Here is a 16,180-nt window from a genome sequence, read left to right on the forward strand (position 1 = left end):
CAAACGGGACATTCCCTGCGAAGTGGGGGATCGCAGGGATAATGGCATCTCTGATTAATGTGGCATGTTTCAGGTGATACACCTTTCGCAGGACAAGTGCTTGCAGATTACATAATTGAACTAAAAAAAAAAGAATAAACAAATTCAGCTGTGATGAGAGATTTGAGTTCAATTGAATGTCTTCTTTCCCCCTTTAGTTTATATATGAAACTTTATGCCAGACATACCAGATAACTTCTTTTATTCCAAATTTAACCCTTAAATTCCACCCTATACAAATATAGGCTTAATATAGGCTTTATATCTTAAGCCCTTATGCATGAGAAGTGAAGAACAGAAAAAAGAGGTGACAAAGTGCGATGCGAGGACAACTATCCCCTCTATTAAATCTCTTTACTTAAATATCAACACAAAATGAATATTAAATGCATGAAATTTTGCATACTTGAACTCATTATTGCATTAAAACATATTCTTGCCACTTTATTGGTATGTACAGATTAAAATGCAGCTTTCTACCACTGCACACAAGATAGAATCAGTAATATGCACCATAAGACTTGATTGGTATCGGCAGGATAGCACACGCATGCTAATTTTCCAATGTTGTATATGTTCTTTTTTTTTCTTAACTGTTCTAAGATATACCAGAAATCATGTACCCTTTGAAACAAGCTGACACAGTTTGGCAGTGAAGGATTTTTCCTGATAGTCTTGTGGAACTCTGGCTCAACGGAGTCTGGGTACCAGTAATTTGAACAAGTGACAGGTTCATTCCTTCTTGGGTTTCCTCTCCCCTTTGGCATGAGATGGGGCTGGGCCTTGAGTGGGGGCATCCACGTTCCTCCACTTACCAAAGAGCAGGGGCCTACAGGTCTCCTCAATGGGTGTGAATGGGTCTGTGATACCAAAGACCAGGGAAGCAATCTTCATGGAGACAAGAAGGGTTGTCAGCATCAACATCAGCTCAGGGGAGGGGATGGTGATGTATCCCAGGTTCTCCAAGGAAAGGAGGATGCTGCACAGAATGGTAGCCTTGGTGGTGCTAGGGGAGGGGGAAGTCACTTTAGATAGTGCATCAGGTCTTCAATGTAAGCAGTTCAAGTTTTAAAAAGAAGTTGTGTTGAACAAAGTAGGTTGGAAATTTTTATACAGCATTCCCTTTTTTCTTTTCTTTTTTTTTCAAATAAATAAAATGGCATGACCTTCACATCTGGTTCAGAAAAGATTAACTGAGAAGTGAGAAAGTGGAAATCCTGGATTTCCCTAGACACAATGATGATCAAACAAAACATGTTTAATCCTTGTCCTTTTTCACGTGATACAAGAGCAGAAAGCAAAATTGGTAGCAGATACAAGTTTGTAAGTTGTCTACAAGAGAAATGTTTCCAAGGTTGAGGCTATTTCTTGAGATAGATAATTCCCCCCCCCCCCTGAACTTTGAGGACTGGACATGGGATTTTTGTGAACAGGTCACCTGATTAACAGAGTTTTGTGCTTCCTGCCATGAACAAACACAGGCCAGAGTAAGGATAACTAAATAGTACATCAAACTAAATCAATGCTAGCATATCACTTAGTTACACACATATCTAGACAGTAATTCCTTTCATTAAAGAATCATTATGGTCTTAATCACCCAGGGTTGTCCCTTCAGTGTAGTCATTTCCATCACAGAGGGGTCCTGTCAACATTACTACCAAAGCTTTGCCAGATACCCATTTGTAATCCAGGTCAAAGTCACATTGTGGGTGTAACATCTTATCTAATAAAACATGCACTGTGCTGTGTTAGAAGGTAGGATCTTTTGTATCGACTGTGCCATAGTGCTTCTTCACTGCTTTTACATGTACAGACAAATGCAACATTACTTTTCTGCAGGCATTTATTGTGATATCAAAGATCATAATCAACAGAAAGAAAGAGAGAGAGAGAGAGAGGAAAAGCCAATGGCATTCTTCTAGATACAGTCTACTGCTACTGGAAAACCACTCCCTAATCTGTTATTGAATGTCTCCCAATAATCACACTGTATTATAGAGCTATTTGAAGGGGTTTCATTATTTGCTTGATACATACAAGGAAGGGTTGAGGAGTTCATTCTGTGACAGGTTCCCAGCTCCACGCAGCACTCTTTCAAAGATACGCATGAATGCACTTCCAGACCCTGTTATGAAGAAAAACATAAATTTTAAAAGCAATCCAGAACATTATGAAGGCACAGTGTAGCCGCATTGTCTTCACCCACACAGAGAGAGAGAGAGAGAGAGAGAGAAAAAAACCCAAAACACTTTGTCTTTTTGTGCAATCCATACTCATAAAATATTGGAATGTCCTTAAATCTTTGGTGTACATGTATATATATCTGTTCACTTGCCTATGTAAAGCAAGGTCTAATGCAATTGGTTTTTTTTTCTTGCAAACAAGTGAATTACTCAGATATTGATAAAAGTTCCAATGAACAACTGAATTCATGTTAATACTAAATTAAATCAAATTTTCCTGTGGAATAACTTCTTCAAGAAGTCTTTATTGGTGAAGTACATGTATGGGAGAGGGGGACTTGAAGAACTACAGGTAATAAGTCTTTGTGTGTGGTCTCTAAAAATATTAATTTATTTCAGCATACAACAGCACCTAAATTTCTGCATTCTGTCATATGCATTTACACTCCAGAGCTTAACAAGATGAAACACTCACTTTGACACTTTCAAAGGATGTAAAAAAAAAAATGACACATTAATTCAGTTCAAAGTAGTGACACATGAAATTCAATATTTACAGTAAATGCACTCATATTCTAGGGAATGTAAAAACAAAACTAAAGAATGCCTCCAGGGTAGTTTTATTTCTTGACTTCACTTGAGAAATTTAATAAGTAAATGTCAATTCAATACAAACTGCCATCTTCATACTGTGTGTGTGAACTGAACAGGAAAGTCTGTCATAGAAGGCTGATAACTTCATCCCTTTAATAGGCCTTTCTTCCCCATTTAGCACATCCACTCGCTTGCTCTGCCAGTAAGCCAGTTCATAATTAGTTCATGTGCACATTAAGACAAATGACCATTCTTTTTTCTCAGTTGGTTTGCAACAGGCACTTTACTCAATTTCAAAGCGACAGAGTGCAGTAAGCTTGCGATACGTAACAATTCATGGAATTCATGCTCGCAGAGAGGATCGCTTGCTTAGGGGTTGTTTTACAATCAGGGTACGCACTTCTGTCTCACGGGGGTGAAAAAAAAAGTTTTTTCGTATTCCCTGATTTTTTGTCGCTGCATTGTAGGATAGTTAAATTTAAATAATCTAAAAAATTGGAGCTTAAAGTCTTCAACTTTTCTTTTTATTGCATGAAACATGCCAGTGGTGATAAAAATCTAGCCCTCAGACCTCTGATACCATCTTACCACATCCTGACTAGAAATTACAACTTCAGGTGAAAAATTAACACATTTTTTGATAATTGAAGGATGGTGAATATGAAAGCAAGTCATGTTTTTAAGTTTTAAACACTTTTGTTCTTGAAAATTCATGATTTTCATGGAAAAATCCCCAAGGCAGTCACCATGACATTGAAGAATTAATGATCCTAAACTCCACAAATCAGTTATACCAGATTTGTTGTATATCCCCGATAGGCATATCAAGGGTGCTTTTACAGGCAAAGTTTGAATGCCCTGTGGTTAATGGTTGCCGAGATAAGTAGTGTCAAAAAAATCATTCGGAGAGGACATTTCTTTTTCGGAGAGGACATATTTTTTTGACATATAGATAACAACATAACAAATACTTTTAAAATGTTTAGCCCTTTAAATGATTGATGAAAATTATGATTGCCAAGTTCAAAAAGAACATTTCCTTTGATACATTTTATCAAAATGTAGAGCAATTTCACATCATGTGATAAACAAGCCATACCAACACCCCCATAAAGGTTGTGACAAAGAAAAAGAAAAGAAAAGAGAAGCGCAACCCATAATTTAGACATGCAGTTGTGCCAGATTTATTGGACTTCACAACACTTTTAAAGAGTTGTTTTACATGTAATCTTTGAATGTCCTTTGATAAGTGGTAAATGAGATATTAGAAGACCAATGTACATTGTGTATACGTGTACATCATTCGGAGAGGACTTTTTTGACACATGAAGATACGTGTACTGTATGAAAACATGATACTCTTTCCCCTTTTCAATTTATGAAAGTAGCATTATTTATTCAACAACAAGGACATATTTTCAATATTTTTTTTCTATGAATTTCAATAAAAATCAAAGAATTTGATGATACTGAGAATCCCTGAAGAATACTTAGATCGGGCTACATAAATTACAAGTCCTGTAAATCCTCAAAGAGGCGAAAGTTTTAAAAAGTTTGTATCTCAGGTAAAGTATAATAATGTTGTGTAGCACCAGAGGTGTTTTTGTATGCAAATCTTAAATGCACTGTGGCATAATGTTTACTAAAAGCATTTAAAATGTCACTTTGGAGAGTACCTCTTCTCAAAGAGGACATATTATTGACATTCACAAAAACTGCGCTCAAGATAGATGTATACATAGAGAATGGGTGCAGGTGTGGCTCTTCATTGTTATCTGCAGTTTACAAAGTGTCAGTAAAAAGTGATGCTTATGACTTTCTTGATTATCATATTGCATCACATTACAAATTGAACCCTATCGTGGTAAAACATGTTCACATAGTGTAAATTAACATTGTATGGTGTGTTCCAAGCTGACTTCTCTTATACTTTTTGAAATCCAAACAGTTTTTTACATGAACAAGCAACTTGTAATACTCTTGATATATCAATTATTTGAGATGCCTGCATGAACAAGTAAAAGGGGAAGGCATTTTTGTTTCATTATCTAGGCATTCTTTGTGTGTGCGTGTGTGATAAAAGCATTTTCTATTATGTCTAATTACACATGTAGTAAGTCTTTGAATTAAATCAACATGTATTACAAATAAGAATAATCAAATAGGCCCAAAATCCAAAATGTTTTGGACCAGTTTCCACAGAATAACATTTTGCTTCTAATGTTTATATGGTTGTTAAGACAGAAGGGCTCCTAATGCACTATGAGGGCAGAATTCTCAATTCAAGTTGTTTGCAATGTGAAATAATGTAACCTATTACAGGAGCTTTTCTTTCAGATTTTATATCGCATGGATCATACCCAGTACATTTTCGTTTTTGGGAGCACACTACATTGTGCTGCAATGCAGAGTATTATGCATTTACACATGTGGAGTTTATTTATGATTCATCTGTTTTGTTGGGGGATAGGGTAATTAAACCATAACCATAGTAATGTGTTTTCTGTGTGCTTGTGCATAAATCTTGGTGACTGTGTGTTTTCATTCATTTTTCTTGTTTATATTCAATTCATATGGTGAATGTGTCAAAGCAATTGTCCTCTCCGAAATGATTGATTCTGTGAATATAAATGTCTGTACAGCAAACCGAAGGACTCTGGTTATGTTCAGTGTGTGATGAACATCATTAAATATGATATACATACTAATAGAAAACAAAGAATGCTGAATGTTCCTCACTTCTTCTTTTTTTATTTGCAGTTTTATCAATGGGAGTTTAAAATGATATTATAAGTCAGGGGCATTTTCATTCAAAAACATTCATATTATGAAATATGGGGGCAATATGATTGTAAAATTTTTCAATAAATCATAACTCACTTTTTAGCAATATTTTGTAAGTTTGTTACATTTAATTCTCATTTTCATTCATGTGTAACTACCATTCGGAGAGGACATTTTTTGTTTGACATGAGTTAAATAAATGAAGAAAAGCATATGAATAAGTCTTGATACATGTAAATGATAGACAACTATTAGCACTGATAATAACACAACTAGGATTTAAAACGTACATATTCCTGTGGAGTACTGAACAAATATGTCATTTTTCGGAGAGGACGCTTTTGGACGGAATTGAAACCATCAAAATTCAAATGTGCACTGCCTGAAAATTAAATGAGTGTGGGTTACACAAATACCCTGTATGTGTAGGGTATGAGTGAGACTCTGCAGAGGGTATGTAATTGTTTGAGTTCTGAAGTCTTCAAAAAAGTTATTAAACTGTTTTCGGAGAGGACAGTTTTGGACGGAATATGCATATCAATCATGCTTCAAACCCAAATTTTTAAACTGTGTCGTAGATATCATGACACACACAGTTTTTAATATCCACATTTCATTTGCTCATTCTGATATTCTATTTCTGTGTTAATGTCATTGGTTTCATAGATGTTCATTCTCAAATTTTGAAAAAATCAAATGAGACTGTAAAAACTGCCCAAATTGGCTCATTTTGACATATTTTGAAAATTTTGTAAGCTTTATCAAAAATTTTTTCGCTGTTTAAGGTTGAGGTAACTAGGCCTAATAACATGCCATACCAGATTTTGTATTAATGTACACTGTTTTTTTGCTGGACGCTGATAATGTCCAAATCTGAAGTGCGTACCCTGATTGTAAAACAACCCTTAGACCAGTGAACATAATGGCCAATTAATTAACACTTGGAGAAATAGTCAATTGATGCATTGAATAAACAAACTTTTTTTTTTAGTTCTTTTGCCAAATATCATTCTTTAAAGGGAAGGCAAACCCAAAGAGCAATGTGGATTGAGTAAAAGCATTAGCATTAGTAGAACACATCAGTGAAAATTTGAGAAAAATCGGACTATCGATGCAAAAGTTACGAATTTTTAACGTTTTGGTGTTGGAACAACTGGATGAGGAGACTACTAGAGGTTATGACGTATTAGAGGACAACAATATAAAGAAAATATAAAAGGAATTGCACAAAAATTCCTTTTTCTACCAAAATGAAAGAACTCTTGAGTAACCACTTTCAGAAAGCAGGGGGAATAAGTGCTACCCCTCACATATGTCAGTATCAAGTTGAGGGAATGTATAATTTTCATGAAAAATGAATTTTTACTGATTTCCCTTTATATTTTCTTTATATTGTAGTCCACTCATACATCATAACCTCTAGTAGTCTCCTTTCCCAGCAGTTCCAACACCAAAACTTTAAAAATTCATAACTTTTGCATTGATTGCCAGATTTTCCTCAAACTTTCACCGATGTGTTCTACTAATATTACTGCTTTCACTCAATCCACATTGTTCTTGGGGTTTACGTTCCCTTTAATGAATACTTTGTTGCTGTCAGGTGGATGTACTGGGCAGCATCATCTGGAAGAATTACAGGAAGTTTCATTAAATCACAGAAGTTTGTCTTTATGAATTTAATAACTAAAAGATCTGCAGGTACAAATGACCCTCTTTTTTTTTCTTTTTTTTTTTTTTTGCTCATGCAAAAAGTGGAACTACACACTAGTATATGTCAACGCCAACTGACAAGTACATCTTGAGAATGCTGTAAAAGTGGATATTTTCACATGTTTTTAATTCCACGGAATCAGGACATTAACTACTGGAACATGTAGCATGCAAAAATATTTGCGTGCTTTTATTTTCGCGCTAGTGTCTGGTTGTGCGAAATGCGTGAAAATTTTCACTTTTACAGTAAGTGTCCGTGACAAGGGATTATGTGACCCCTGTCACTTTATTGTATTATTTACAATGGCCTTTACTTGTGGCTTCAAATTATAACATTTGAAAGTTTGTCCAACTCATATGAAAGCCAAGTTCAAGTTATGGAGGGAGGGTGAGTTAACAGACTGCCAGTGTTTCATAGTGATTAGAATATGAAAGTGTACATGGACACATAAGGTATGCAGAAGAATTCATGCCAGAGACTTACACTGTACATACATTGCATGTACTGTATGAGCTATCGTTCTCACATATAGATACAAGTTCGCCAATGAGGTCACAGATATTTTCGCAAGATGTTTTCCCAAATGCACACTGATGCTTTCATAAGTGCCCCATTATCCTAGTGCATGGCAACATTTTCACATGTTGTTAAATTTGTGGTCCAACAAAGATTCCCCAAATTTGCAAAAAATAACAGCTTGTCCAGTATCTTTTGTACTTGTTATGGAAATTATTCAAAACCATTTAATATTGAGTTAAAATGCCTTCAAAATAAAAACAGAGCTTTGGGACTAACCTCTGACTGTGCCAATTATGACCATGATTAAGAACCCTTGAGGATAGACCTTGGCTGCTTGGAGTACACCGAGGCCCACTTTGCGGGCCCGTACAGCCTCTTTCATGGGCCCTATAACCAGTTTTCCTGGAAAGCTGGTTACAATCTTATAGAACATGTCTCCTGGTGAGTAGAAGATCAGGTACCTGCATGGCAAAATGACACATGATAGAACCTGCATAATCAAACCATGATGAAGATTAGTCCATGTTCAAAAGTACATGTATTATGCAGAGTGTAGAATAGTTTTTTATTTCTCAAGCTTCAAATTGTATATCAGTATCAGTTTATCAATCAGAAATGACCATTAACAATTATGTCACATTCCATTCCTTGTATTTTTAAAGCCTCTGTATAGCATACTAGGACCCCGTTTACTGTGCGAGGCTCGGCCGCGGCTCGGCCCAGCCCCGCTTCAGTGTAAACGCGCAAAAGGCCAAATGCGAGGCCAAAATTGGCCTCGCATTTGGCCTCGCTCTGGAGGTGGTCTCGGCCGTGGCTGAGCCGCGGCCGAGCCCGGCCTTTTCTCAGTGTAAACGTAAACTGGGCCAAATGCGCGGCCAATCTCAGTCTAGCTTCCAAACCCTCTGCCTGTACTATTTCGCTGTTCAGGATATTAACCCCCTCAACATCGAAAATTAGTATAGTTTAAGGTGGTTTTGTCCTGCAAAGGATTTTTTCCTTCGGCAAAGGCCTTTGCCCGAATGGCGACTTTGTCGCCACGGAATTCATTTGGCAAAGGGTCTGAAAACCAGACAATACCAAACTGCATTTGTTTACAAGCAGAGCGCCACTATGACAACATATTGAAAGGTTTGAATCAAAAGCGCGGCTGAGCCCGGCAGTGTAAACGGACAAAATTGCGGGGCCCGGCCTCGCAATTGAGGTTGGGCTGAGCCCCGCACTGTAAACGGGGTCTTCATGGGCCACCCATAAATCCCCACACTACCAGGTGTTCAATACATTGTCAGTTAAAAAATGTGATTCAAGTAAAAAAATGAAATAGCTCGAAACTTTAAATACAAAAAATTGACACCTTTCATATAATTGCAGTAACATTGTAGTTACTTTGCTGTCTCGGAGATATTATTGAAAGCTTATAGAGAGCTTACTGAAAATATCATATTTAATACATAACAGATCCAGTTCCCTACTACTCAAATAATGTGTTGACAACACAGCAAACATTCACATTGAAGGACAAGTTCACCTTCATTAACATAAGGATTGAGAGAATGTAGCAATATTAGTAGAACACATCATTGAAAGTTTGAGGAAAATCGGATAATCCGTTCAAAAGTTATGAATTTTTGAAGTTTTTGTGCAGTCACCGCTGGATGAGAAGACTACTGCAGTGTATGTTGTCACATGCGTACAACAATATAAGGAAAATACAAAGAGAATTTCACAAAATTTCATCTTTTGAAAAAAGTACACATTCCCTTGACTCGTTACTGACATAATGTTGTGGGTAATATTATTCCCATTGCCTTTAGAAAGAGGCAAGTCAAGTGCTCTTGTATTATGCGAAAAAAGTGAAAATATGTTGAATTTCCTTTACATTTTCTTTATACTGTTGTACTCACATGACATCACGAGCCTTAGTAGTCTCCTCATCCAGCGGTTCCAACACAAAAATCGAAAAAATTCATAACTTTTGCATCGACTGTCCAATTTTCCTCAAACTTTCCCTGATGTGTTCTACTAATACTGCTGCATTCTCTCAATCCTTATGCTTATGAAGGTGAACTTGTCCTTTAATAATTATGCTCCCTTTGACAACACCCTCTGACAGTTTGGAAAAAAAGACAGACTTTTCACAGCTTGCATTGCAGTATGAAAAAGGACAGTTCGCCTGATGCAACGTACCACACAATAGTTGCTATGCCAATCTTCATGTGGTAGGCAAATGGAGCGAGCAGAGACTGCCCAAGGAGTGCATTACTCAGTATGTAGCCAGCAAACGAGGACAGCATGCTGCACAACCAGCATGCTAGCGGGTTGTTTTCTGCCAGTGAGAGAAACCCTACATTGAAAAAAACAAAACCAGACAAAAAATAAAAACAAAAATGGTATGGTAGATGAATAATACTATTATATCAAAGTGCTGGCATCTTGTGAATCCAACCTCTACATTGTGTACATGCAATTGAACGTACAAAACAGCTAGAGAGTAGAGGAAAATAATTATGTATGTTTGCCATAACTACACAGATCTATGGAGTTTCAATGGTGTCTGCATCTGAATATAGTTTCCATTCTTTGATATTTGTGCATGATGAAAACTTCACACATAATTCATCCTGCAAAAGGAGGGAAATTTAGAACATTCATGACAAAATTATAGCCACAAGTATTGAGCAACCTTTCACCAGAAATGTTATCTATGTACTAGGTGTTACTCAAAAAAAAAAAAAAAAAATCCCACTTTTGATCCTTAAAGGGGGTATCTCACTGAGCGGCGAACGTTTGCGAACGTAGTGAATTTGTGATTTCGCCAGGGTTCGTAAAGGGTTGCAAAAGGTTCGTTAACAGTTGCAAAAAAAGTTCGCAAACGGTTTGTTATTGTCGCAAACAGTTTTTCTTGTCGCAAATATTAATGTTCAAAATTTCTTTGCGAACCTTTGCAAATTTGTATTTTCGCTAACAGTTGTAAACATTCACAAAACACTTGCAAAACACTCGTAAGAATTTGTAAACGGTCGTAATACGGTGTCGCTAACATTTTTAATTGATTCGCCACTGCTAGCGAACAAGTTACCATATGGTTCCTATATAAATGCTCCTGAAACAGGCAAGGTTCCACTCTAAGAAAGTTCTTGAAGTTCTTGACATCTCCATCATGTAATTGCTGCAAAAGCTTTTTAAAATTTCATATTGACCAAAGTCTGTCCTCTGCAACAACCACTCTTTGACCCAAACAGTCTTTCTTTTCTTCTTCCTTTCTTGTTTTTCTTTATCTTCTTTTTCTTATGCTGCACGATAGTGTAGCAGCAGCCTGGCAAAGCAGCTCTTCAAGAATGGCAGCACGTTGAGCCTCTTCTTGGCAGAAATTTATTTCCATATCCTGGAAATCCATCTTGAACAGTTGTCACAAGAGATCTGAATTCAGTGGAAGGTTGTATGTTCGTTTTATGGCTCTGACTATAAATAATCGCCTGGTACTTTTCTAGGTCCCAGAACATTCGCAAATTGTTGCAAAGGATTTGCAAACAGTTGCTAATATTTGCAAAAGTGTCGCTAACATTTGCTAACAGTCACTAATAGTCGCCACCTGTGTTTCGCAAACACTTTCGCAAACATTCGCTGAAGTGTTGCTAATTGTTGCTAAACATCGCTAAAAGTCGCTAACTGTCGCTAATGGCAGAAGCGAACCTTGATTTTTCGCAAACATTCGTCAAAAAAGTTGGCAAATCTCAAATTCACTACGTTCGCCGCTCAGTGAGATACCAGCTTAATAGTTCAAAAACTATATATCAGATAACACCGACATTTTGTATATGAGCAATAGCTAAATAGTGTAAAATTTTGTTGAAGGTAATCTAAAAATGAAAGCATAACTCAGTTTTATTTTATTCAAGATTTATTACTAAGTTAGGTTTCAGAGTTTGCTCTATTTTCAATCATCTGTACAAAACTTTCACTTTGCACAGGGGTCTATTTGTGTGTATGGGAGTGTGTGGTTAACACCCAGACAATGGTCCGGAATCATTGTTCAGGGTTTGAATGCTCTATTACATATTCATGAGAAATTCCACTATCACAGCTAGTCTTTATTCATCCTAAAATGTTGTGTGTACATGCAAGTACATGAAAACATGTGCTTACATTTTTCATGTGCGAGCCATAAATTCAGACTACTAGTGCCCAGGGCAATCCATCTAACAAAGCATTCATGTGAATTGGAGCAAGAGACCAGAAGCCTAGTCAGCAGAGCTCTGAAAAGGTGTTATTTGTGGTATATTGTTCAGGGTCATTGTAAGCAACACTCACACACACATCATTGGTTCTTGTGTAAAGTTCAATTTTGTACAGAGGGTTCAAGTTTGATCAAACTCTGAAACGTAACTCTAAAATCAATCATGGATTTAATGAGACTGATTCATGCTCTCATATATTGAAATCACCTCCAACTACATTGTACACTATTCAGCTACTACTCATATCAATGATATTGTAATCTGAATGTATAGTTTTTTTAACTATTAAAGGGATGGTACAGTATTGGTGGAGATGAGAATTGGGCTTTTAACTTTTTGTGAGATACCAAAAAACGCTTATGATATAGTACAGAATATACCATTTTAAGAGGAATTCAAAGTTTATTTGATGAAAATCGGGTTTGGAATGACTGAAACATCTAAAAACAAAGTAAAACAAAGCGATCGTAATAAAGTGTGGGTCCCACACTTTATTAGAATTGCTCTTTTTTTGATATCTCAGGGGCAATTCCGCGGTTAGTAATGTTACATTTAAACAAATTTAGATTTTTTTATTTTTTTTTATTTTTACTACTAAATCACCATTTATTCATTTCAAGTCAAAATCATGTTAAAAACATGTTCATCCTTCCCAGGTTTATGATATAGAAAAGAATGAATACAATCCAGTAAATATTAGAATTGCTATGGCAACTAAAAGGGCTGGTTAGTAACGTTACGAAAAAAGGACATGACAAAAAAAATCATTGTCTTGTAACAAAAAGTGTACCTCAAACAAAGTGTTGCATTAATTTCAATTATTGCATCATGACAAATGTTCACACAAATATTTTTAGCAGTTCGACTGATACTTTATTAGCTAGACCCCCAAAAGCATGGTTAGTAACATTACGGTTAGTAATGTTACATTTGTCCGGAGTAATTCCGCAGGTCATTTCACCCTTTTGTAATTGACAAAATGTTACATACTTCTTGAGTATTTAAATGAATTCATCTTTTACCCTTTAGCAAAACTTTGAGGAAAAATTTTCAAAGGAACCCACTGTAATTTGCATTTAAGTGAATTTCAGCACCCCCAGTCCCACATGTACATTTTAAGTGATGGTTTTAGATCAATTAAAAAATCAATAAATTAAAAATCAATAAATACGAAAAATAAAATCTACTGAACTTGAAAGACCTCAATGATTGGTGAGTTCACATCCATGGTATTAGTTGATACCTAAATTAAAGAGTAAGATAAAGAGACACATTTCTTTTATCCATGTCATGTCCACCTAACTGCGGAATTGCCCTCAGCCATTTCAAAACCAATTTTCATCAAATAAACGTTGAATTCCTCATAGAATAATATGCTCTTTCATATTTCATAAGAGCTTTCTCATTATCTCACAAAAAAACGTTAGAAACCTGAAATTAGGTCTCAACCAGAACTGTACGATCCCTTTAAAGATCAAAAGTGGGAAATGTTTTGTTTTTTGTTTTTTTGTTGTGTTTTTTTTTTGTTGTTGTAACACCTAGTATGTGTATTAGGGAGCATACAACAAAAGCTGATCACAATTGCGGGAAAATACATCACATGACCTAGTTGATTCACCATGATGAAGCAAACCTCATGCCTTTGATGAACTATGCTGTTATTCACATGTGCATACATCAGTTCCTTTTACAACATTTTCAAACCAAAATTAGCTGCCAAGAATGATGCAAGAATTTGTATAAAAATAATGTATGTGAGTACATGTACAGTAGGTACACTCTGTACATGTATAATCTGATCTCGTAAGTATGTGGAAGTTACGGTGTGATGATAAGGGCCTGACCATACAACTTATGATATCTGAAGGAATATGAAGTACAATAATGTAGGCTCAGAGATTAAGGGAAGCTTCAAATTATGTAACTTTTCTTCTTCGTTGAGGTGCAGCGATCCCACTCTGTGCATATATGAGCAATGACATTTTGAAATTTATAAATCAATTGTTTGTAACACTGAGATATTTTCAACTGGAAGCAAATGTGACATCATAATCTAAAGACTTTGGAAAAGTGTTATTCCACATTATGCGGGCAAAATGCTTGTGCATTAAAAAAAAAAAAAAAAAAAAAAACTTGTAGGAAGCATTGCCCTCTCAAGTAGCCCCCATCAGGAAACACAAGGTATAAGTACTTGCAGATAGGTATATAACTGAGTAACAAAATTAAAGATACTTTTCTTGCACATTATAGCCGAGTAATAGAATTAAAGATCCTTAAGTCTTGTGAATTTGTGAAATTATGCCTTACAAATATCAACTGCCACAACATCAAATTGATTTATAATCACTGTGGGAACACACAGCCCTATTTTGAAGGCCATCCTAGAGGACTGTTTGGTTGTTTGTTTGTTTTTCCCCTCCCTCTCTCTCTCTGTGTCTCCATCTCTGCAGAAAGCGTCGAGTTTGAGAGCAGTCTTGCAAGTTTCAAAGTTGTCAAAGAAGACCATAATTATGACAACAATATGTGTATTTCTCCTCTGTAATTTCTTCATTTACAAAAGTCTGAGAGGCTCATAATCCACACTCACCATCTCCTGCATCTTTCCTGAGGGCAACAATCATCATGATGTAGTGAGCAATGTCAAAGACTGGGAACAGTGGGAGAGTGGCATACGTGTTTGCATACTCCACAAACAGGCTGTAGTCTGGGATGTAATTCATGATGTTCTCTGGGATGTGGTTATGAAATTGACATGAATGCTTGAGTTGACAGATCTCTGTGGACTTCAGGCTCTTGCAGTCACTACTGAGCTGCTAGAGTACATAACTTGATTTGATTTCAGGGCCACAATACATGAAATGTCTTGCATTAGATGGTGGCAGAGCAAAGGCAGGTATCTGTAAGAGATGCAAAAAGATAAAGGTTGACAATCACAATGCAATTTCAAAGAGTACAAGGAAGTAGGCATTCATGATGCTATGCAGCCAGTCATGTGGTATGCATGGACAAACAATACACCTACATAGTTAAAGTTGTGACCATGCAATACAAGATCCTAATGAAGTCCCACAGAGCTATGTAGGGACAACTGACCCTGAATTGCAATTGCAGGAGACAGACATTACCTAAAATGTGTGAGAAACTTTTTTTGGACAAGTTCTGTTTATGAACTGAAAACTACTTGTCTTTCCAACCTCTTGGTATTTGAACTTGGAGTGATTTTTGACTGACATTTTGGGGTATTTTTTTTTCTTTCTTTTAGATTTCCAATTGACTTGTACTTACAGACATTGTACTTTTTGTAGTTTGACTAGGTGATCATTACAGGATACTGTAAGATCATTTAAAGGACAAGTTCACCTTCATGAACATAAGGATTAAGAGAATGCAGCAATACTAGTAGAACGCATCAGTGAAAGTTTGAGGAAAATTGGACAATCGATGCAAAAGTTATGAATTTTTAAAACTTCTGTGTTGGAACCGCTGGATGAGGAGACTACTAAGGTTCGTGATGTCATATGAGTACAACAGTATAAAGAATATGTAAAGAAAATTCAACATATTTTCACTTTTTTCGCATAATAAAAGAGCACTTGACTTGCCTCTTTCTAAAGGCAATAGGAATAATATTACCCATAACATATGTCAGTAACGAGTCAAGCGAATGTGTACTTTTTTCAAAAGATGAAATTTTGTGAAATTCTCTTTATATTTTCCTTATATTGTTGTACGCATGTGACATCTTACACTGCCGTAGTCTTCTCATCCAGCGGTGACTGCACAAAACTTCAAAAATTTATAACTTTTGAACGGATTGTCCGATTTTCCTCAATTTTCAATGATGTGTTCTACTAATATTGCTACATTCTCTCAATCTTTATGTTAAAGGGACTGTACAGTACTGGTTGAGGTGGGGATTCATGTTTTGAACATTCCTAAGTGAGACAATGAAAAGCCTCTGATGAAATATGAAAGAGCATGTAATTTTAAGAAGGATTCAATGTTTATTTGATGAAAATTGGTTTTCAAATGGCTGAGATATCCAAAAAAGTGTTAATAATAAAAGGCGGCATGCCACAACTTTATTAGGAACTCTTTGTTTCACCTTGTTT

The 16,180-nt window shown here is 36.1% G+C and overlaps 1 protein-coding gene across 1 annotated transcript; it reads right to left on the minus strand.

The window, feature by feature from the left end:
* Positions 1-771: 771 nt before the first annotated feature.
* On the minus strand, positions 772-14,899 carry LOC140237025 (trimeric intracellular cation channel type 1B.1-like). Its single transcript, XM_072316969.1, has 5 exons — positions 14,656-14,899; positions 10,018-10,174; positions 8,110-8,294; positions 2,080-2,167; positions 772-1,045 (listed from the first exon to the last, which is right to left on the minus strand). The coding sequence occupies exons 1-5, from the start codon at positions 14,786-14,788 to the stop codon at positions 772-774; spliced, it is 837 nt and encodes a 278-aa protein (XP_072173070.1). The 5' UTR covers positions 14,789-14,899.
* Positions 14,900-16,180: the final 1,281 nt, after the last annotated feature.

The sequence above is a fragment of the Diadema setosum genome, chromosome 13 (genome assembly GCF_964275005.1).
Source record: "Diadema setosum chromosome 13, eeDiaSeto1, whole genome shotgun sequence".
NCBI classification, from domain to species: domain Eukaryota; kingdom Metazoa; phylum Echinodermata; class Echinoidea; order Diadematoida; family Diadematidae; genus Diadema; species Diadema setosum.

Excerpts from the sequence above, each read along its gene's own strand:
- LOC140237025 (XM_072316969.1), bottom strand. The coding sequence starts at position 14,788 with ATGAATTACATCCCAGACTACAGCCTGTTTGTGGAGTATGCAAACACG. Across the intron at positions 2,168-8,109 it reads CATAATTGGCACAGTCAGAG|GGTCTGGAAGTGCATTCATG; the intron begins GTTAGTCCCAAA and ends TCTTCATAACAG. Across the intron at positions 1,046-2,079 it reads GAACTCCTCAACCCTTCCTT|CACCACCAAGGCTACCATTC; the intron begins GTATGTATCAAG and ends CCCCTCCCCTAG.